This window comes from Salmo salar, chromosome 01, assembly GCF_965601325.2.
Source record: "Salmo salar chromosome 01, fSalSal1, whole genome shotgun sequence".
Classification (NCBI taxonomy): domain Eukaryota; kingdom Metazoa; phylum Chordata; class Actinopteri; order Salmoniformes; family Salmonidae; genus Salmo; species Salmo salar.
The window spans coordinates 133,187,278-133,211,902 of NC_138291.1; the positions used below are offsets into that span (position 1 = coordinate 133,187,278).

General features: G+C 42.7%; 1 protein-coding gene across 3 annotated transcripts in view; it reads right to left on the minus strand.

Moving 5' to 3' along the window:
• LOC106595543 (protein ERGIC-53) overlaps positions 1 to 19,707 on the minus strand; it is a 35,106-nt gene extending 15,399 nt beyond the window's left edge. For 2 of the 3 annotated variants that reach the window (XM_045688067.2, XM_045688069.2), the window contains exons 1-9: positions 19,455 to 19,707; positions 17,615 to 17,769; positions 15,985 to 16,092; positions 15,631 to 15,692; positions 14,987 to 15,086; positions 14,636 to 14,762; positions 12,290 to 12,348; positions 11,926 to 12,058; positions 9,636 to 9,820 (exon numbers count right to left, since the gene is read on the minus strand). In XM_045688067.2, coding sequence (XP_045544023.1) covers positions 9,636 to 9,820; positions 11,926 to 12,058; positions 12,290 to 12,348; positions 14,636 to 14,762; positions 14,987 to 15,086; positions 15,631 to 15,692; positions 15,985 to 16,092; positions 17,615 to 17,769; positions 19,455 to 19,662 — 1,137 coding nt within the window. In that variant the 5' untranslated portion in view covers positions 19,663 to 19,707. The remainder of the gene's footprint in view (positions 1 to 9,635; positions 9,821 to 11,925; positions 12,059 to 12,289; positions 12,349 to 14,635; positions 14,763 to 14,986; positions 15,087 to 15,630; positions 15,693 to 15,984; positions 16,093 to 17,614; positions 17,770 to 19,454) is intronic. The other variant, XM_045688068.2, reaches the window with a different exon arrangement.
• Positions 19,708 to 24,625: the final 4,918 nt, after the last annotated feature.

Sequence of the window (24,625 nt, forward strand, 5' to 3'; positions counted from 1 at the left end):
GGTCAGGAAACATTTTATTTTACCTTTATTTAACCAGGTAGGCCAGTTGAGAACAAGTTCTCATTTACAACTGCGACCTGGCCAAGATAAAGCAAAGCAGTGCAACAAAAACACCACATGGGATAACACAATAGAAAAGTCTATATACAGTGTGTGCAAATGTAGTAAGATTAGGGAGGTAAGGCAATAAATAGGCTATAGTGGTGAAATAATTACAATTTAGCAATTAAACATTGGAGTGATAGATGTGCAGAAGATGAATGGGCAAGTAGAGCTACTGGGGTGTAAAGGAGCAAAAAAATAAATAATATGGGATGAGGTAGTTTGGTGGGCTATTTACAGATGGGCTATGTACAGGTGCAATGATCGGCAAGCTGCTCTGACAGCTGATGCTTAAAGTTAGTGAGGGAGATATGGGAGTCTCCAGCTTCAGTGATTTTTGCAATTCATTCCAATCATTGGCAGCAGACAACTGGAAGGAAAGGCAGCCAAAAGGGGTGTTGGCTTTGGGGATGACCAGGGAAATATACCTGCTGGAGCGCGTGCGACGGGTGGGTGCTGCTATGGTGACCATAGTGGTTAACAAGCTGAGATAAGGCGGGGCTTTACCTAGCAGAGACTTATAGATGACCTGGAGCCAGTGGGTTTGGCGATGAATATGAAGCGAGGGCCAGCCAACGAGAGCATACAGGTCGCAGTGGTGGGTAGTGTATGGGGCTTTGGTGACAAAACGGATGGCACCGTGATAGACTGCATCCAATTTGCTGAGTAGAGTGTTGGAGGCTATTTTGTAAATGACATCGCCGAAGTCAAGGATCGGTAGGATAGTCAGTTTTACGAGGATATGTTTGGCAGCATGAGTGAAGGATGATTTGTTGCGAAATAGGAAGCCGATTCTAGATTTAATTTTGGATTGGAGATGCTTAATGTGAGTCTGGAAAGAGAGTTTACAGTCTAACCAGACACCTAGGTATTTGTAGTTGTCCACATATTCTAAGTCAGAACTGTCCAGAGTAGTGTTGCTAGACGGGCGGGTGGGTGCGGGCAGCAAACGGTTGAAGAGCATGCACTAAGTTTGCTTGCATTTAAGAGCAGTTGGAGGCCACGGAATGAGTGCCGTATGGCATTGAAGCTCGTCTGGAGGTTTGTTAGCACAGTGTCCAAAGAAAGGCCAGAAGTACACAGAATGGAATCGTCTGTGTAAAGGTGGATCAGAGAATCACCAGCAGCAAGAGCAACATCATTGATGTATACAGAGAAGAGAGTCAGCCCGAGAATTGAACCCTGTGGCACTCCCCTAGAGACTGCCAGAGGTCCAGACAACAGGCCCTCCAATTTGACCTCTATCAGAGAAGTAGTTGGTGAACCAGGCGAGGCAGTCATTTGAGAAACCAAGGCTGTTGAGCCTGCCGATAATGTAGTAATTGACAGTCGAAAGCCTTGGACAGGTCGATGAATACAGCTGCACAGTACTGTCTTTTATCGATGACGGCTATGAAATCGTTTAGGACCTTGAGTGTGGCTGAAGTGCACCCATGATCAGCTCGGAAACCAGATTGCATAGCAGAGAAGGTACAGTGGGATTTGAAATGGTCGGTGATCTGATTGTTAACTTGGCTTTCGAATACTCTAGAATGGCAGGGTAGGGTAGGGGTCCAGATTTTGCAGCCCTTTCAGAACATCAGCTATCTGGATTTGGGTGAAGGAGAAATGGGGGAGGCTTGGGCAAGCTGCTGTGGGGGGTGCAGAGCAGTTGACCGGGGTAGGGGTAGCCAGATGGAAAGCATGGCCAACCGTAGAAAAATACTTATTGAAATTCTCGATTATCGCAAATTTATTGGTGGTGACAGTGTTTCCTAGCCTCAGTGCAGTGAGCAGCTGCTCTTATTCTCCATGGAGTTTAGTGTTCCAGAACCTTTTGGAGTTTGTGCTACAGGATGCAAATTTCTGTTTGAAAAAGATAACCTTTGCTTTCCTAACTGCCTGTGTGTATTGGTTCCTGACTTCCCTGAAAAGTTGCATATCGCAGGGGCTATTCGATGCTAATGCAGTATGCCACAGGATGTTTGTGCTGGTCAAGGGCAGTCAGGTCTGGAGTGAACCAAGGGCTATATCGGTTTTTAGTTCTACATTTTTTGAATGGGGCTTGCTTTTTTAAGATGGTGAGGAAAGCACTTAAAGAATAACCAGGCATCCTCTAGACAGTATGACAGAACTCCGCAGGCAAACTCCACCCCCTTAGGCAGTTCAATCTTGGCGGAAAATGTTGTAGTTGGGGATGGAAATTTCAGAATTTTTGGTGGCCTTCCTAAGCCAGGATTCAGACATGGATAGGAAATCAAGGTTGGCGTTGTTTGCTAAAGCAGGGAATAAAAAAAACTGAGTGAGGAGGTTTATGATGTTAACATGCACGAAACCAAGGCTTTTACGGTTACAGAAGTCAACAAATGATAGCGCCTGGGGAATAGGAGTGGAACTAGGGGCTACAGGGCCTGGGTTAACCTCTACATCACCAGAGGAACAAAGGAGGTGTAGGATAAGGGTACGACTAAAGGCTATAAGAACTGGTCGTCTAGTGCATTGGGGACAGAGAATAAAAGAAGCAGATTTCTGGGCGTGGTAGAATAGATTCAAGGCATAATGTACAGACAAGGGTTTGGCAGGATGTGAGTACAGTGGAGGTAAACCTAGGCGTTGAGTGACAAGTTAAGCCAGGTGAGGTCTCCGCATGTGTGTGGGGTGTGAGGAAAGAGCTAAGGCATTTTGAGAGGGACTGAAGGCTCTACAGTGAAATAAAAGTAAAAACTAGCCAAGACAGCAGTAGACAAGGCATATTGACATTAGAGAGAGCCATAAAGCAATCACAGGTGTTGATCAGGAGAGCTAAGACAACGGGTAAATGGCGATGAATGGGCAGAGCGGCTAAGTTAGGTACATACAGGACCTGAGTTCTGGGCTGGGGCCGACAGGTAAACAAATGAGGTACCGTGTTATTGAAACAGTCCAGGGGGCATCAGCTGTGTAGCCGAGTGATTATAGGGTCAAAAGAGCAGCAATAGGCGAGTCAGGGTGCTGTTTGGTAGTCACTACTACGCTAGGCGAGCAGGGGACACAACGTTCAGAAAAGCTAGCGGGCCGGGGCTAGTATCTGGTTCTTCGGCGACATCGTAACAGAATAGCCTGTTGAGACCACATCAGGCGATCACGTCGGCAGTCCAGTCATGATGGATCGGTGGGTCTCCGTGTCGACAATAAAGGGTCCAGGCCAATTGGCAAAGGAGGTATAGTAGCCCTAGAATTAGCTGGTATATGGGCCTAGCTCGAGGCTAGCTCAAGGCCAGCTGGTGCATGCTTCGGGACAGAGGCGTAGCCAACAGTAGCCACTCGTTTGCAGCTAGCTAACTGCAATGATCCGGAGTAATGATCCGGTGTAATGATCCAGAGCAGCCGGAATCCAGTGATACGGTAGAGAGAATCAGTCCGATATGCTCTGGGTTGATATCGCGCTGTGCAGATTGGCAGGTGTTGTCCAAGCTAAGGCTCGCTGATGATGATGGGGAAAAAAGGCGAGGACCGCTAGCCGTGGCTAACAAAGACTAGTAGCTAGTTAGCTGGCAAGTTCCTGATGGAAGCTCCATTTGGATAGAAAACACTCTGAAGTTTGTAAAACTGTTAAAATTATGTCTGAGTATAACAGAACTGATATGGCAGGCGAAATCCCGAGGACAAACCATCGCCCAAAAAATATTCTGCCTTCCACTGCTTTCAATGGCTGTCACTTTTATTATAAGGCGAAATCCTACCAGATTGCAGTTCCTAGGGCTTCCACTAGATGTCAGTCTTTAGAAAGAGTTTCATGCTGGTTTTTGGAAAAATGAGCCAGAAATTGTAGTTTTTCTAGGTGGCTCCCATTTTGGCTGTACTGTTTCCAAGCGCGTGGAAGAGAGCGGGTTCTTTGGTATTTTTCTCCGGTGAAGACGACAACGATTCTCCGTCTTAAATTTTATCGGTTATTTACGTATTAGGGTACCTAAGCTTTGATTATAAACGTTGTTTGACTTGTTTGGAAAAGTTTATTAGTAACGTTTGGGCTTAATATTGTATGCATTTTGATTGAGGGAAACTGGGTGGATTATTGACTGAAGCGCGCCAGCTAAACTGAGTTTTTATGGATATAAAGAAGGACATTATCGAACAAAAGGACCATTGGAGTGCCAACAGAAGAAGATCAAAGGTAAGGCATTTATTATATCGCCATTTCTGACTTTCGTGGCGCACCTGCCTGGTTGAATTATGTTTTTCATGCTTTTGTATGCAGGGCACTGTCCTCAGATAATCGCATAGTTTGCTTTCGCTGTAAAGTCTTTTTGAAATCTGACACAGCGGCTGGATTAACAAGAAGTTAAGCTTTATTTTGATGTATTACACTTGTGATTTTAAGAAAGTTAAATATTTATAATTCTGTAGTTTGAATTTCGCACTCTGCGATTTCACCGGATGTTGGCCAGGTGGGAGGCCCATAAGAAGTTAACAAGTAACTAAATAAGTTGCATGGACTCACCGTGTGCAATCATAGTTATATAAATTATTTTTGAATGGACTACCTCATTTCTCTACCCCACACATACAGATATTTGTAAGGTCCCTCAGTCGAGCAGTGAATTTCAAAACAGATTCAACCAGTAACAACAGGGAGGTTTTCCAATGCCTTGGAAAGAAGGGTAGCTGCTGGTAGACTTAAATACAAATAAAAAATATTTCCCTTTGGGCATGGTGAAGAAGTTAATTACACTTTGGATGGCGTATCAATACACCCAGTCACCACCAAGTCTAGGTCCAAGAGGCTTCTAAACAGTTTCTACCCCCAAGCCATAAGACACCTGAACATCTCATCAAATGGCTACCCAGACTATTTGCATTGCCCCCCTCTCTTTTACACTGCTGCTACTCTGTTATTATCTATGCAGTCACTTCAACCTCACTAGGGGGTGTGGGACGCTAACTTCTTGTTAATCCAACCACGGTGTCAGATTCCAAAAAGGCTTTACGGTGAAAGCATACCTTGCGATTATCTGAGAACAGCGCCCAGCAGACAAATCATTACAAACAGTAACAAGCCAAGTAGAGGAGTTACAAAAGTCAGAAGTAGCGATAAAATGTATCACTTACCTTTGATGATCTTCATATGGTTGCACTCCGAAGACTCCATGTTACACAATAAATGTTTGTTTTGTTAGATAAAGTCCCTCTTTATGTCCAAAAACCTCAGCAATTCAATGGAACAAAGAGCGGTCACAACAGACAGACGAAAAATCTAAAAAGTACAATAAAAGTTCGTAGAAATATGTCAAACGATGTTTAAAATAAATTCTCAGGTTGTTTTTGTCATAAATAATCAATATTTCAACCGGACAAAAGGTTCATCAATAGAAAAGGAGAAACAAGAAAAGGTACGCTCCCGATCGCACGCTGGACACGTTGGGAAATTTCCACTGACCACTCATTGAAAGTGCAGTATCTCCCTCATTTTTCAGCGTAAATGCCTGAAACAATGCCTAAAGACTGGCCACATGTAGAAGAAGCCACAGAGATCGTGAACTGAGTCCTAAGTCTTTGAATGGTGGATAGGCTTTCAATGGAAAAACAGCCATTTCAAAATAAAAGCATTTCCTGGATGGATTTTCCTCAGGTTGTTGCCTGCCATTTCAGTTCTGTTATACTCACAGGCATTATTTTAACAGTCTTGGAAACTTTAGCGTGTTTTCTATCCAAGTCTACCAATTATATGCATATCCTAGCTTCTGGGCCTGAGGAACAGGCAATTTATCTTGGGCACGCTTTTCATCCAAAATTTAGAATGCTGCCCCCTACCCTAGTGAAGTTAATAACTCTACCTACATGTACATATTACCTCGACTAACCGGTGCCCCCGCACACCGACTCTGTACCTCCTGTATATAGTCTCGCTATGGTTATTTTACCACTGCTCTTTAATTATTTGTTACTTTAAAAAAACTGCATTTTTGCATTTTTGGTTAAGGACTTGTAAGTAAGCATTTCACTGTAAGGTCTACACCTGTTGCATTCGGCACATGTGAAAAATTGAATTTGATACATGCATGCTTCTTAACTCAGCTGCCTGAAAGGAAGGAAACCGCCCAGGGATGTCACCATGAGGCCAATGGTGACTTTAAAAAGAGTTGGGAGTTTAATGGCTGTGAAAGCTCTCTCCTAAGGATGGATCAACAACATTGTAGATATCCACAATACTAACCTAATTGACAGTGTTACGGATACAGGTATCCTGTGTGTGTGTGTGTGTGTGTGTGTGTGTGTGTGTGTGTGTATTTTCTTTCCTTCTGCCCTATTCACAAGTGCCGCCAATCAGTCACTAATCAGAAGACACCTGCTCCTTTTCCCTTACCCAATCACATCCCCTTGGTTTAAAAGTATCCCAATCAGTTCTCTCTGGAGATCTGTCTTTTGGTTTTTACTCCTACATATCACATTTGTCCGGTATTATGTGAGTATGTTTTATGGTGTTTGACTGTTTATTTGGTGGGAAAAGGGGGTACCAAGCCAAGTCGCCCATGGGCATACATTACCCGTAGGAATACTTTGTCTAAGAACACTAGTTAGAACTGGGCGGACCACCCGCTGTATTTTCTTGGTTACTTAGCTAGCTGTATTGAAGCAGGTAGACTAGCTTAGGGGTGCTTTTGGATATATATTATTTCTTTCCTTGGGTCCAGCTCAGCCCCTTTTCCCACACCCCATTAACGTGTTTAAACAATAAACCATTAGTGTTTGATGGTAAAGTTAAGTTGTCTGTGGTTATTAGTTCTCACTGTTCCTTTACACTATTATGATTTGTATGAGATATGTTACGGGTCTCGTTTCCATCCCCCCTAGACTGCAGGGCCAAAGGGATTTGTAACAGACAGAGTGAAACGGAAGCCTGTACAGAATAAAAATATCCCAAAACATGCATCCTGTTTGCAACAAGGCACTAAAGTAATACTGCAAAAAATGTGTTCTACTTTTTTTTCTCCTGAATACAAAGTGTTTTCTTTGGGGCACATCCAATACAACACATTACTGAGTATCACTCTCCATATTTTCAAGCTTAGTGGTGGCTGCATCATGACCTAAGCACAGGTAAAATCCTAGAGGAAAACCTTGTACAGTCTGCTTTGTACAAGAGTTGCTTACCAAGAAGACAGTGCATGTTCCTGAATTAGTTTTGACTTAAATCTGCTTGAAAGTCTATAAGACCTGAAAATGGTTGCAATGATCAACAACTAATTTAACATAGCTTGAAGAATTTTGAAAATAATACGTGGGAAATGTTGTAAAGCTCTTAGATACTTACCCAGAAAGAGTCACATACAGTGCCTTGCGAAAGTATTCGGCCCCCTTGAACGTTGACCTTTTGCCACATTTCAGGCTTCAAACATAAAGATATAAAACTATTTTTTTGTGAAGAATCAACAACAAGTGGGACACAATTATGAAGTGGAACGAAATTTATTGGATATTTCAAACTTTTTTAACAAATAAAAAACTGAAAAATTGGCTGTACAAAATTATTCAGCCCCCTTAAGTTAATACTTTGTAGCACCACCTTTTGCTGCGATTACAGCTGTAAGTCGCTTGGGGTATGTCTCTATCAGTTTTGCACATCGAGAGACTGAAATGTTTGCCCATTCCTCCTTGCAAAACAGCTCGAGCCCAGTGAGGTTGGATGGAGAGCGTTTGTGAACAGCAGTTTTCAGTTCTTTCCACAGATTCTTTATTGGATTCAGGTCTGGACTTTGACTTGGCCATTCTAACACCTGGATATGTTTATTTGTGAACCATTCCATTGTAGATTTTGCTTTATGTTTTGGATCATTGTCTTGTTGGAAGACAAATCTCCGTCCCAGTCTCAGGTCTTTTGCAGACTCCATCAGGTTTTCCAGAATGGACCTGTATTTGGCTCCATCCATCTTCCCATCAATTTTAACCATCTTCCCTGCCCCTGCTGAAGAAAAGCAGGCCCAAACCATGATGCTGCCACCACCATGTTTGACAGTGGGGATGGTGTGTTCAGGGTGATGAGCTGTGTTGCTTTTACGCCAAACATAACGTTTTGCATTGTTGCCAAAAAGTTTTGATTTTGGTTTCATCTGACCAGAGCACCTTCTTCCACATGTTTGGTGTGTCTCCCAGGTGGCTAGTGGCAAACTTTAAACAACACTTTTTATGGATATCTTTAAGAAATGGCTTTCTTCTTGCCACTCTTCCATAAAGGCCAGATTTGTGCAGTATATGACTGATTGTTGTCCTATGGACAGAGTCTCCCACCTCAGCTGTAGATCTCTGCAGTTCATCCAGAGCGATCATGGGCCTCTTGCCTGCATCTCTGATCAGTCTTCTCCTTGTATGAGCTGAAAGTTTAGAGGGACGGCCGGGTCTTCGTAGATTTGCAGTGGTCTGATACTCCTTCCATTTCAATATTATCGCTTGCACAGCGCTCCTTGGGATGTTTAAAGCTTGGGAAATCTTTTTGTATCCAAATCCGGCTTTAAACTTCTCCACAACAGTATCTCGGACCTGCCTGGTGTGTTCCTTGTTCTTCATGATGCTCTCTGCGCTTTAAACGGACCTCTGAGACTATCACAGAGCAGGTGCATTTATACGGAGACTTGATTACACACAGGTGGATTCTATTTATCATCATCATTAGTCATTTAGGTCAACATTGGATCATTCAGAGATCCTCACTGAACTTCTGGAGAGTTTGCTGCACTGAAAGTAAAGGGGCTGAATAATTTTGCACGCCCAATTTTTCAGTTTTTTATTTGTTAAAAAAGTTTGAAATATCCAATACATTTCGTTCCACTTCATGATTGTGTCCCACTTGTTGTTGATTCTTCACAAAAAATTACAGTTTTATATCTTTATGTTTGAAGCCTGAAATGTGGCAAAAGGTCGAAAAGTTCAAGGGGGCCGAATACTTTCGCAAGGCACAGTATGTAATCACTGCCAAAGGTGATTCTAACATGTATTGAGTCAGGGGTTCAATACTTATATAATCAAAATACGTTAGTGTTATTTTTCATGCAATTTTTTGGGAAATGCTAGAATTTTTCCTCCACTTTTACATTAGAGTATTTTGTGTAGATCGTTAAAAAAATCATTTTTAATACCACTTTGTAACAAAATTTTGAAAAAGGTCGAGGGTTGTGAATAGTTTCTGAAGGCACTGTATGTCCATGGCCCATGCTTGACTTGGGCAGGAGCTAACTGGAGCAGAGTACCGGCACCTCAAGATTTTTACTGCTTGAGTTCCTGCACCTTTTGAAGAATATTAGCACAATAGTATTTCCTGCAGAGTACCTGCACCTAAATATAAACAGCACCGGCACACAACATTATTACCAGCACCTATTTCAGTTCAAGTCTAGCAAAGTTAATGGCAATATTGAGGTGAACAAAACAGAGTAAACGTCTGAGGTTAGTGCCATAGTCTGCAGTGGTATTAATGAATGAAACCTTCCCTCCTGGATGCAAGGTTTCTGTCAGAGCAGTAGGTAGTTGTAATTATGTGCGTAATGTAAATGTTTGTGCGAGTGTACACTCAAACTTCCTACCTGTCCCACCAACTCCCCATGGCGTTTGGATATCTCGTCTGTAACCACAGAGACATAGCGGCTCTGTTCGTCGAGGATCATGGCCAGCTGACGGTGAAGCTGTTTGATCTCCTGGTGGATCTGGTTCTGACCCTCAAACACCTGGCGGATCTCCCTGTCGTTGACACTCTCGTACATTTCCTCGACTTAACACAGAACAGGACACACCTGTTGCACCAAGTATTAGCATCTTGACAGCCTAGCATCCATTGTTAGCATCTAGTATGTACAAAGTAGCCAATAACCTGCATTAGACTTGATTTGTTTTCTGTTATTTAAAATTGTGCTGACCAACTGTAGGTTATACAGAGTCACACACACACACGCAGTTGAAGTCGGAAGTTTACAAAACACCTAAGTCAGAGTCATTAACACTTAGGTTGGAGTCAATAACTCGTTTTTCAACCACCCCACAAATTTCTTGTTAACAAACTAAAGTTTTGGCAAGTTGGTTAGGACATCTACTTTGTGCATGACACAAGTAATTTTTCCCACAATTGTTTACAGTCAGATTATTTCACGGTATCATAAATCCAGTGGGTCAGAAGTTTACATACACTACGTTGACCGTGCCTTTAAAAAGCTTGGAAAATTCCAGAAAATGTCATTGCTTTAGAAGCTTCTGATAGGCTAATTGACATCATTTGAGTCAATTGGAGGTGTACCTGTGGATGTATTTCAAGGCCTACCTTCAAAACTCAGTGCCACTTTGCTTGACATCATGCAAAAATCCAAATAAATTAGCCAAGACCTCGGAAAAATAATTGTAGACCTCCACAAGTCTGGGTCATCCTTGGGAGCAATTTCCAAGCGCCTGAAGGTACCACGTTCATCTGTACAAAAAAATAGTATGCAAGTACAAACACCATGGGACCACGCAGCCATCATTCCGCTCAGGAAGAAGACACGTTCTGTCTCCTAGAGATGAACGTAATTTGGTGCGAAAAGTGCAAATCAATCCCAGAACAACAGCAAAGGACCTTGTGAAGATGCTGGAGGAAACCGGTACAAACGTATCTATATCCACAGTAAAATGAGTCCTATATCGACATAACCTGAAAGGCTGCTCAGCAAGGAAGAAGCCACTGCTCCAAAACCGCCATAAAAAAGCCAGATTACAGTTTGCAACTGCACATGGGGACAAAGAAAGTCTGGTCTAATGAAACAAAAATAGAACTGTTTGGCCATAATGACCATCATTATGTTTAGAGGAAAAAGGGGGATGCTTTCAAGCCGAACACCACAATCCAAACCGAGAAGCACGGGGGTGGCAGCATCATGTTGTGGGGGTGCTTTGCTGCAGGAGGGACTGGTGCACTTCACAAAATAGATGGCATCATGAGGGAGGAAAACTGTGTATATATTGAAGCAACATCTCAAGAAATCAGTCAGGAAGTTAAAGCTTGGTCGCAAATGGGTCTTCCAAATGAACAATGTTCCCAAGCATACTTCCGAAGTTGTGGCAAAATGGCTTAAGGACAACAAAGTCAAGGTATTGGAGTGGCCATCACAAAGCCCTGACCTCAATTCTATAGAACATTTGTGGGCAGTACTGAAAAAGCGTGTGCAAGCAAGGAGGCCTACAAACCTGACTCAGTTACACCAGCTCTGTCAGGAGGAATGGGCCAAAATTCACCCAACTTATTGTGGGGAGCTTGTGGAAGGCTACCCGAAACGTTTGACCCAAATTAAACAATTTAAAGGCAATGCTGCCAAATACTAATTGAGTATGTAAACTTCTGACCCTCTGGGAATGTGATGAAAAAAACTAAAGCTGAAATCAATCACTGTACTATTATTGGCATTTCACATTCTTAAAATAAAGTGGTAATCCTAACTGACCTAAAACAGGGAATCTTTACTAGGATTAAATGTCAGTAATTGTGAAAAACTGAGTTTAAATGCATTTAGCTAAGGTGCATGTAAACTTCCGACTTCAACTCTCTATCTATCTATATATCTATATATATACACACACACATATACACCCAGTAATTTATTGTGTAAACCACATTTCGGCATCACAGTGCGTTCTTCACCCTGAAGAAGGCACTGATGCCAAAAATGTGGTGTTTTAACCAATAAATTACGGGGAGCTTATATAGTGTGCGTCTGTCTTTAGTTACATTTAATTGACCAAACTATTGAATATTATATATATATTATATATATTAATATCAATATTAAATAAAGTATATTAGTCGCAATATAAAAAGTATGAAGTATAACACATTTTTTCAGTGAAACTAACTGGGTTCTCTCTGGACTTCCGGATGCTCCTTCTGATAGTCATCTTTCTTTTTGTCTAGCTCCTGCTGAAAGTTCTCAAATTCCTCCTGGTACTTGTCCTGCTCCTCCTTGGGCATCTCTGCTTCAGGTGCAGGCTTCAATGGGACAGAAAACAACCACTCTGAACCCGCACCGAAGAGACTGAGGCCCCTTACTTATATCACGCTTTATCATACACCTATTGAAATACCCACACAAGTCACAATTTCACTCAGATCTTCTTCCAATTAAATATTACTGGAGATTGGTATAACTAAGAACTGGTAGTGGTAGAAAATAAGACGACATACCAGCTCTGAGAAGTATAACTAAGAAAATCTAGCTACCAGTTCTTGGCCAGGTTCTGTTAGTCTGAACGTCAAGAAGGACAGGACATCATGGTCATCTGGAAGATTTAAAAAAAATGCATTAAACATCATTTAAAAATAAATCTATCATGATGTAACGTTAAGCAAGGGCATCAATTGGGTATGGCAGTCGCCATATCCAAGTTCAACACCAACAATTTAAAAAAGGCTATGAAAATCATTCCAATCCCAATTAAAAAGCAAATTCAGTGTAGCGGTATTAGCGGGCTGGCTTTAGGACAATGCGGTTAGCTCTGAGCAGGGGGGAAAGATGTTTGCCTGGCTGGCAGGCTTAGAGGACTATGAAAAGCACATCGACACAGCTCTGCAGTGAACAGCAATACTTCTCTCAAAAGATGGCTGTACAGTGAGGGGAAAAAGTAAAGTATTTGATCCCCTGCTGATTTTGTACGTTTGCCCACTGACAAAGAAATGATCAGTCTATAATTTTAATGGTAGGTTTATTTGAACAGTGAGAGACAGAATAACAACAAAAAAATCCAGAAAAACGCATGTCAAAAATGTTATAAATTGATTTGCATTTTAATGAGGGAAATAAGTATTTGACCCCCTCTCAATCAGAAAGATTTCTGGCTCCCAGGTGTCTTTTATACAGTAACGAGCTGAGATTAGGAGCAAACTGTTAAAGGGAGTGCTCCTAATCTCAGTTTGTTACCTGTATAAAAGACACCTGTCCACAGAAGCGATCAGATTCCAAACTCTCCACCATGGCCAAGACCAAAGAGCTCTCCAAGGATGTCAGGGACAAGATTGTTGACCTACACAAGGCTGGAATGGGCTACAAGACCATCGCAAAGCAGCTTGGTGAGAAGGTGACAGTTGGTGGGATTATTCGCAAATGGAAGAAACACAAAAGAACTGTCAATATCCCTCGGCCTGGGGCTCCATGCAAGAACTCACCTCGTGGAGTTGCAATGATCATGAGAACGGTGAGGAATCAGCCCAGAACTACACGGGAGGATTTTGTCAATGATATCAAGGCAGCTGGGACCATAGTCACCAAGAAAACAATTGGTAACACACTACACCGTGAAGGACTGAAATCCTGCAGCACCCGCAATGTCCCCCTGCTCAAGAAAGCACATATACATGCCCGTCTGAAGTTTGCTAATGAACATCTGAATGATTCAGTGGACAACTGGTGAAAGTGTTGTGGTCAGATGAGACCAAAATGGAGCTCTTTGGCATCAACTCAAAGTGTTTGTAGGAGGAGGAAGAATGCTGCCTATGACACTAAGAACACCATCCACACCGTCAAACATGGAGGTGGAAACATGCTTTGGGGGTGTTTTTCTGCTAAGGGGTCAGGATAACTTCACCGCATCAAAGGGACGATGGACGGGGCCATGTACCGTCAAATCTTGGGTGAGAACCTCCTTCCCTCAGCCTGGGCATTGAAAATGGGTCGTGGATGGGTATTCCAGCATGACAATGACCCAAAACACACAGCCAAGGCAACAAAGGAGTGGCTCAAGAAGCAGCACATTAAGGTCCTGGAGTGGCCTAGCCAGTCTCCAGACATTAATCCCATAGAGAATCTGTGGAGGGAGCTGAAGGTTCGAGTTGCCAAACATCAGCCTGGAAACCTTAATGACTTGGAGAAGATCTGCAAAGAGGAGTGGGACAAAATCCCTCCTGAGATGTGTGCAAACCTGGTGGCCAACTACAATAAATGTCTGACCTCTGTGATTGCCAACAAGGGTTTTGCCACCAAGTACTAAGTCATGTTTTGCAGAGGGGTCAAATACTTATTTCCCTCATTAAAATGCAAATAATTTTATAACATTTTTTACATGCGTTTTCCTGGATTTTTTTGTTGTTATTCTGTCTCTCACTGTTGAAATAAACCTACCATTAAAATGATAGACTGATCATTTCTTTGTCAGTGGGAAAACGTACAAAAACAGCAGGGGATCAAATACTTTTTCCCCCTCACTGTAGATGCTGTTTGACTTGACATGAAACTATACAAGCCAAGGTGATAAAGGCTGGAGTCAATTTATGCTTTTGTTTGGCTGTTCTTTAAATTACATGACATTTTTTAAATTGTGAAGAAATGCAGTAAATGAGCTTCAACTTTATAAAAATTCTTTGTCACTTTGCCATAACCTAGGTTTAGCTGAACTTTTGCCTGACAATAATAATCCTAGCGTGACATTTTAAGCAGTTAAATTAATGTTTACAGAAGAGTCAAATCTAATTAGAAAGAAATGACAAACTTGCTTTTGGCAAGTTTAATAATACATTACAACCACATTATAATGCATTACACCTGCAGGCCTTAAGTAAATTGTTACCAAGTACCACCTGCTAGACCTCCCGTGGCAGCTGAGATGCCAAAGTAGCCCTCCTGAGGAATGATCATGTTGTCCACCTTGGTACAGAACTCATAGTCATCCTTATCTGGTGTGAAACCATTGTTGATCAGCACCTGAGGGGACAGAGAACAGCATGTCAATTAAGGCAATCAATTGAAAAATGCCCAATATAAAAAGATGAGGCTTTTTTTTGTGCACAATGCAAAACTGTTCAGTATCTACATCTCTGATGTGGAGAAAAACAGAGTAAAAAGGCAGAGATCAGAGTATAGACAGTGGTATCGATGAGTACAAGGGTGAGAGATTATTTGAGAACATTGATTGAATATTGTCCTACCGTTAGTGTCTTCTTGTAGTATGTTATTTTGGCTCTGACAGGATAGGGTTTGTTACGAAAGTCTCTTAAGCATGTTCCCAGGGCTTGAGTCGTACCATCACTTCAAAAAAAGAATCCTGTTTAGACACTAAAACTGAACACTATATTATAGTAGTAGTACTTCATACAGTATATTTCAAGATAAATTAATTGATCCCCACAAGAATCGACAATAAGACAAAAGAACAAAGGCCAACGTTGATCCATATAACGTATGAAATACACATGTATGATAGCAGCACGAAAAGCAAGTGCAGAGGATAAAATGCTCCATATACAGTATGGTCAAACAAATAACATTTCCAAAAGTAAATGTTTTAGAGATTTGAGAAATTAAGGAAAACATTTCAAATGTAATTTCCTCCTATTATTGTAAACTGCATTTTCAGCAGTGACAAAACAGAAAACAGTGTGAACTCTAAGACATAGGCCTAGATCAACTGGCACAGAGAAGTGATTTAAAGCTTTCACTGTCAAGGGAGATTAGGAAGAGATAGGACTATAATCTCTAACCACAAATATACTGTATAATATTTTCTAATCTTCTTTAAATTATTTACATTTTCCTTTTGTGATGTCAGTGAGGCAAGGAAATGTTGACTTACTTTGGGTGATCATAAACAAGTTTGCCATTGTTTCCCACCACCAGCACAGCAGGGTTATTTTTCTAAAACAAACAGTTAAACATTAATATACCTAATCTATGTTTTGAAGGTCATTTGGGTTTATTTTATCCAATCCCAGCATACGTCCTCATCAGACCTAGGCATACTACTTGAAAGTATGAAAACAGTTTTTGTATCCAAGTGTGTATAGTATCAATCTATTATTCCTATAATTTGCATTGTAGTAATTTAATATTAAAGGTATATGATATACACTTGATTTTACCTATGAGTAAATAAATAAATGCATTATATTTTGTATTTTATGAATATATAATTAATATGGCAACCAACCTTCCCATCGTTGTCAAAGGAATCGAAGAAGATGCCGATGCCATTCCAGTTGTCAGCGGCTCCATAGACAGGACCATCTAGGCCTTGTGCAGTGGTGAACCATATCGCCTATTAGAGGGACAGACAGAAATTAAGACATGGAGAGACTGAAGGACCAAAAATACTTGTTTAACTGTCTAAATAACTATATGTAACAGTAGAGCAGCAAACAGGCAGAGAGATAAACATGGGGACAATAGATACAGTAAGATGTAAAGTATAGTCAAAGCATAATGTAGGAATTGAACCCACGACCTTGGAGTTACTAGCGCCAAACTTTCACCAACTGAGCCACACAGGGACAGGACCGACAGAGATAAACATGGTTATTAACCTGAAGTCTGAGCCTGTAGGTCAGTACAACTCCACATCCTCTACTAGCACAACAGCCACCATAATATATAGGACTATGTCTCAATGGACAGAAATAACTTTTTCACACCATCCTTTATCAGTCTAGAAATAATGAATTAACTGTAGCAGAGGGTAGAAACCATACCACTATATTTGAAACCAGACCATTCAACTGCAAGTCTCGTATTTTTGAATACCTGGCTGTCCCGTCTTCAGTCAGCTGTTTGTTTCACAACACATAATTCTAAAACCGGCTAGTTTTGTCTCCTCTTTCCTAATAGAGGCTGTTTAATTAACCAGGCTTACGTTTACTTTACTGCTTTTGGGTAAAGTTGGTCGACTTAAATGAAGTTGATATATTTATTATTAAAACGTTTACAACAGTTATTTAATTTTCATGATGGTCTTCATCCATAAATGTCATTTACACAATTACTGTCCAGCCCTAGTGCTGGCCCTGATATTTAACTGGCTCTTTTCACATTGTCCTTTCTAGCATTGTTCCAGCAACTAAGATGGATGCGTAACCAGGCCTGTAAAGTACAGCTTGATCAGCTACAACATGTAGTGTGAAAAGGTCTAAAGCAGAGATGGGCACTAACTCTCAACTTACTGTTGAGCGTTAGAATCATCGAATACACAAGGTGCATTTCATTGTGCATCAGCAGTCACTTAATTAGCCCATGTCAGCAAAAAAACATTTAGGTTGGTAAGTTAGTCTAGTGGCCAGCTATGTAAACTCGTAGTAAGCATGACCGAACTACCGACCGGTGTGGGGCCCAATGATCATCAGTTACCATATTAAAAACTGCAAACATGTGCCTCCACCCTATGGAAAAATTTGTAGAATTGCAGGAAATGATCAGTAAAACTGCAAAATCTTCTCTCCACCCCATGGCAAAGTGTAGATTAGCAGGAAATAAAATATAAAAATAACTTTCAAGTTTTTTTTTTCTCTCTTCGCTGTCACGAGGGGGGCCACTAAATGTTTTGCTCGCAAGGTGGGGCATGGATGTGGGTATGCAGACCCACGAGCCACTGTGGCCTCTCATGAGTTTTGTTTTTTGTGATCCCCCACCCTCATCAGTTGCCCATCCCTGGTCTAGAGTCAAAGTGAATAGAAGCCATAGGTTCCAGCAACTATGGTAGAGTTGTAATCAGCCGAGTACAGTTCAGCTCAGCAGTGAAAAATTCAGTGTATGGAAACCATAGAAATAAGGTGTTATTCAGTTCTTACCAGGCCGTCAGCTCCCATCTTCCCCCGTCCAGACACACGAAAGGTCACCTCAACCTCCCAGTGGTCAAAGTTGACCGTGTTTTTGGTCCAGACTGAGCCCTTCTGACTCCTGAGAGAGGGGGTGATACGGACCTGGTCGGCACTGGGGATGGCATCTGGAACACAAGGTTGATAGTTTGCAGGGTTGGGAGGGGTACATTCTAGTTAATGTTCAATGCATTCATACTGTCCTAACTGACAAAAAAAAAAGTAGCTTCTCATGCATTCAAAAAGTTACTGAATTTAAACTGAACAGAAACCTCACTCTGCGAAGGTCCAGAAATACTTGTTTAACTGTATAGTGTAACTACATATGGAGAAACAGTAGCTTATTGGCACAGGGAAAACAATTGACCAGGAAGTTAATTTTCTTACAAAGCTTGAGGTTAGGAACATAAATGTGTGTTCAGCCCATGCACACCTTAATACGTGTGCTCCTGGGATTATGTCCAAGGCCCGCTGTCAGTAACATTAATATATCTGAAAGCCTCCTATGTAAAGGACAGAGAGACATTATAAAAGGCCTAGTATTGTTAACAGTGCAATGTTAAGCCATGCACTGTTAAGCCATGCTTGTCAGGCTTATGGCTAGAAACAAGATCATGCTATATCCAAATTACCTCGCTCGTGTTAGGCTTTATTGTCTAGCCAAGACAGATAAGGCCTGGGAAAAGAGAAATATGGGTAATAGCAACTAGTCTAGTGCAACCAGGCTTTGGCATATGGACCTTTGCCTACACTTATTTGGTGTGACCAAATTCTAAATGACAATTGTACATGTGTAGAGCCACATGCCATCTCACTACAGCCTATACTGATAACAAAAGGGCACCATTGTAAAATGGACTCAAATCTGGGTGCGTCATCAGCTGGACCGTTGCATGGTTTTTAAACATACTGATTTGTTAACCCTTTACGTTACACAAAACCATACCAGACTAGGTGACAAGCAGGCCACTTCAATAGGAAAGAAATTCAATGCTCGCCAACTTCAAAAGCGCTCTCAAATATTAGGTATTGTGAAACCTGCCTGCTGTATCATGTGAGTGGTTGTGTGTTGCAAGGAGAAATCCAAAACTTGGACTAACAAGAGGAATGTTAACATTCCAGATTTATCTCTCTGTGTGCAAGTCATCCATGTTTCTTTGTAAGACTATTGTAGAAAGGAACCAACTGAACTATTAAGTGTCAGCTAAAAAAAAAAAAGTGGGCTGGCAGGTATACAGATGGTACTACTTTGGGTAGGGTGATTTAGCCAGCTGGCAGGCAAGTGCCTGAAACCCTACCTCTTCAAAAGAGTATTTTAAAATATTCCTCCCCCTTTAGCTCCGACTTTACTGAGAACTAGTTTATTGAGGAAAAGTGTAGTTACTTAAGCCTGTGATGTGGTTGTCCCACCTAACTATCTATCTTAAGATGAATTCACTAACTAAGTCACTCTGGATAAGAGTCGCATATTGCCTGACGGTGCATGTACCTTTCTCTTCTCCTGCTTCTCTATAGTATTCTAAAGCTGCTGGCTATTTAACGGCCATGACATGTTGAAACGAGTTTGATATCATGTTTAGAAACTGTAGCAAGCCAAGTCTGCACAGTCGAGAACTTCTCTACACAACAATGAACTGATCCCCCTACAGAACTTCTCTACAGCAGGCAGTAGCCGGATAGTTACAACAAACGTGTCAAATGTTTCCCCTACATGCAAAATAGCTATCGCAGCTGATTTTCCACTATACCTATTTATAGGTTATGATCATTGATAACGGTAAGCAACAGCCTAGCCAGTCAAACTGAAACTTACTTCCAATGTGCACCCAAAAAGGAATAATCCCGTCGGTTTGAGACAGGTGCGGTCCCTTGAAACTGTACTTGTATTCAAATCGGCGGTGTGGGGCTTCTTCAGTCGATGCACCGGCAACAACATTATCGGCATTACTGTGATGACATGTTAAAGTTAATATTAATAAACAAGCATCAACAGCCAGACACCTTCCAATGGTCACCGCCATCTTTTGGTATCACTGCTTACGTAGCATTGAAACAGAGAGGATGACGGGAATGCCTGTTGGGCCAACAGGGCGCTTTCTTATTGGTTGAATCCTAGACACAGCCGAGTTGCGGCCACTGAGGTATAATATGACCGGTTGCAGCTTGCTTGTACTTCACAGAACGCAACTAAATTACACTGTAGCCTTAGATAAATTATACATTGTATCCTGGTATGTGTCTGCATTTATTTCACAATGTAAACAACGATTCTGTTTCTTTAAAAGAAATGTGCCTTATTTAGAGGATCAGGTTTCATCCAGTGTGATGTCTATTTGTATTTATTTTATTTATTTACATGTTATTTTATCAGTGAATCATAAATTACAGAAAATACACACATCAAAATATAAATACAAAATTCAAGCAAAAAGAAAAACGTCATAAAAAACAAACACATTCATCAGTAATAAGGTCCTCAATCAGCTTTCTGAAATGCCCTAGATCAGTGGTTCCCAAACTTTTTATAGTCCGTACCCCTTCAAACATTCAACCTCCAGCTGCGTACTCCCTCTAGCACCAGGGTAAGCGCACTCTCAAATGTTGTTTTTTTGCCATCATTGTAAACCTGCGATAGATTTATTAAACATAAGAATGAGGGTGAGTTTTTGTCACAACCCGGCTCATGGGAAGTGACAAAGAGCTCTTATAGGACCAGGGTACAAATAATAATAATCAATCATTTTGCTCTTTATTTAGCCATCTTACATATAAAACCTTATATGGTCATCATAAATTGTGAATAACTCACCACAGGTTAATGAGAATGGTGTGCTTGAAGGGATGCACATAACTCTGCAATGTTGGGTTGTATTGGAGAGAGTCTCAGTCTTAAATCATTTTCCACACACAGTCTGTGCCTGTATTTAGTTTTCATGCTAGTGAGGGCTGAGAATCCACTCTCACATAGGTACGTAGTTGCAAAGGGCATCAGTGTCTTAACAGCACTATTTGCCAAGGCAAGAAACTCAGAGCGCAGCCCTATCCACATTTTCCCTGTCCAGAAATCTGGCAGTGGCTTCTGATTAAATTACATTTTCACAGAACTTCTTGTTGCAATTTCGATGAGGCTCTCTTGTTCAGATATCGGTAAGTTGACTGGAGGCAGGGCAAGAAAGCGATAACGAATCCAGTTGTTTGTGTCGTCCATTTCGGGACAGTACCTGCATAGATGCGCACCCAGCTCACTCAGGTGCTTCACTATATCAAATCAAATTTCAAATCAAATGTATTTATATAGCCCTTCTTACATCAGCTGATATCTTAAAGTGCTGTACAGAAACCCAGCCTAAAACCCCAAACAGCAAGCAATGCAGGTGTAGAAGCACGGTGGCTACAAAAAACTCCATAGAAAGGCCAAAACCTAGGAAGAAACCTAGAGAGGAACCAGGCTATGAGGGGTGGCCAGTCCTCTTCTGGCTGTGCCGGGTGGAGATTATAACAGCACATGTCCAAGATGTTCAAATGTTCATAAATGACCAGCATGGTCAAATAATAATAATCATAGTAGTTGTCGAGGGTGCAACAAGTCAATAACACAAGAATAAGTGTCAGTTGGCTTTTTCATAGCCGATCTTTGAGAGTATCTCTACCGCTCCTGCTATCTCTAGAGAGTTGAAAACAGCAGGTCTGGGACAGGTAGCACGTCCGGTGAACAGGTCAGGTTTCCAGCAGGTCTGGGACAGCAGGTCTGGGACAGGTAGCACGTCCGGTGAACAGGTCAGGGTTCCATAGCCGCAGGCAGAACAGTTGGAACTGGAGTAGCAGCATGGCCAGGTGGACTGGGGACAGCAAGGAGTCATCAAGCCAGGTAGTCCTGAGGCATGGTCCTAGGGCTCAGGTCCTCCGAGAGAGAGAAAGAAAGAAAGAGAGAAAGAGAGAATTAGAGAGAGCATATTTAAATTCACACAGGACACCGGAAAAGACAAGAGAAATACACCAGATGTGACAGACTGACACTAGCCCCCCGACACATAAACTACTGCAGCATAAATACTGGAGGCTGAGACAGGAGGGGTCAGGAGAAACTGTGGCCCCATCCGATGAAACCCCCGGACAGGGCCAAACAGGTAGGATATAACCCCAACCACTTTGCCAAAGCACAGCCCCCACACCACTGGAGGGATATCTCCAACCACCAACTTACCATCCCGAGACAAGGCCTAGTATAGCCCACAAAGATCTCCGCCACGGCACAACCCAAGGGGGGCGCCAACCCAGACAGGAAGACCACGTCAGTGACTCAACCCACTCAAGTGACGCACCGCTCCCAGGGACGGCATGGAAGAACACCAGTAAGCCAGTGACTCAGCCCCTGTAATAGGGGTAGAGGCAGAGAATCCCAGTGGAGAGAGGGGAACCGGCCAGGCAGAGACAGCAAGGGTGGTTCGTTGCTCCAGCCTTTCCGTTCACCTTCACACCCCTGGGCCAGACTACACTTAATCATAGGACCTACTGAAGAGATGTGTCTTCAGTAAAGACTTAAAGGTTGAGACTGAGTCTGCGTCTCTCACATGGGTAGGCAGACTATTCCATAAAAATGGAGCTCTATAGGAGAAAGCCCTGCCTCCAGCTGTTTGCTTAGAAATTCTAGGGACAATTAGGAGGCCCGTGTCTTGTGACCGTAGCGTACGTGTAGGTATGTACGGTAGGACCAAATCGGAAAGATAGGTAGGAGCAAGCCCATGTAATGCTTTGTGGGTTAGCAGTAAAACCTTGAAATCTGGTATCACAGTTGACATTGTCCGTAAGCTTGAGATCATTTGCACACAAAAAAACATACAATGATGGAAAGACCTGTGTGTTGTCCTTCTTAATGCAGACAGAAAAGAGATCCAACTTCTTAATCATAGCCTCAATTTTGTCCCGCACATTGAATATCCTCTAGGGGCTAGGGGGCAGTATTTTCACGGCCAGATGAAAAACGTACCCAATTTAAACAGGTTACTACTCTAGCCCAGAAAATAGAATATGCATATTATTTGTAGATTTGAATAGAAAACACTCTGAAGTTTCTAAAACTGTTTGAATGGTGTCTGTGAGTATAACAGAACTCAAATGGCAGGCCAAAACCTGAGAAGATTCTGTACAGGAAGTACCCTGTCTGACCATTTCTTGTCCTTCTTTGTCATCTCTATCCAAAACAAAGGATCTCTGCTGTAACGTGACATTTTCTAAGGCTCCCATAGGCTCTCAGAAGGCGCCAGAACGTTGAATGATGACTTTGCAGTCTCTGGCTGAAAAACAGTAGCGCATTTGGTAAGTGGTCGATCTGAGAACAATGAGACGGGTGCGCGCGTGCACGAGACGACTCCATTTTCAACTTTGAGTCTTTGAACGAAAACAGGGTTTCCCGGTCGGAATATTATCGCTATCGTAAGAGGTTAAAAGCATCACATATCCCATTCTTCTCAGTTATGTTGCTAGAGTCAAACAGAACTTGCTCAGGTGCTATGCCTACTCCCGCTCCCCTGCTCCTGCGCACAACGTCACCGGTCTCTTAACCACCGGTCCTGGCAATCATCATTATGTACACCTGCTCCCCATCGTTACACACACCTGGACCTCTTCATCACATTGATTACTCTCCAATTCTTTAGCCCTCAGTAGTGTCAGTCATAAGGCAGTATTGGTTTTGTTCACGTTCAGTATGCTTCTCCTGTTTTGTTTATCTGCCTTTTCTTATCATTAAACTTACCTTCTGCACCTGCTTCCTGAATTTAGGTGTATACATTACAGAACGCTGCATCACATATTATGGAAGCAGCAGAAGAGGAAGACATCTCCTAGATTGTTGACGAATAGGGACAGCTACTCCGCAAACACCACAATCAGCTAGTGCATCTGGATGTGGCTGTTGAAGGGGTCCTCCATGTCCTCCATTGCCTCAATACCACCCGAGAGGATTCACCTCCAACTAGCGGTTGACCTCCTACCACAAGTCATCCCAGTGAGCCAGCCCTCCAGCCTACCCAGCAGTCCGCCCAGGTCAGCGATGCCTGACTGTCCCACCCGGACAAGTATGATGGGACACCATCCCAATGCCGTGGCTTCTTACTCCAGTGCTCCCTCTATTTCACCCATCAGATGGGAGCCCCCACCACGAGAGGTTCAAGGTTGCCACAGTAATTTACCTGCTGACCGGACGGGTGTTTGAGTGAGCTACGGCCGTCTGGGAGAGAGGAGAGGAGGAGCTGGGTTCCTACGAGAGGTTCATGGCTCTGTTCACGCAGCTGAGGCTCTGTTCCTATTGTGGCCAGGAGGGGTACCAGCTTCAGCGGTGTCCGGTGAGTCCCATCCCAGGTTACACAGGGACAGAGGGGCGGCCCCGTGATCATCTGTCTCCCGGGGTAGGCTTGAGTATTCCATCATCATTGCTTTCCGCCAAAACCTTCCTGGTTTCCATTTCACTGGCTGGCTGTCCCTCATGTGTTGTCTCTACAACTCTAGTGGACTCCGGTGCCGTGGGGAATTTCATCGACCAGGACCTCACCTCCTTCCTGAACATCACCTCGTACCCGCTCTCCTCTCCTTTTCCTATCCAAGCCTTATCACACACATCACAGCACCACTCACCCTCACCGTGGGACGCCTGCACCAAGATAGTCTTCCTCATTATCAATGCACCCGGACACAAAGTCATCCTTTGCCTCCCGTGGCTCCAACTTCATGAACCCACTATCTCCTGGTTGAGGATGAAAATCATAGCCTGGCCACCCGGATGTCGGAAGACCTGCTTTCCCTTACCCTGTGGTTCCACATCGGTTGAGAGTCCTGTGGTTGCCCTCCAGACTGACATCCCGGAGGTTTACCAGAATCTCTGGGAGGTTTTCTCCAAGACCAGAGCCACCTGTCTCCCTCCTCATTGCCCCTGGGACTGTGCCATCGGCCTGTTTGCTGACTCTGTGCCTTCTGCTTAGCCATGTC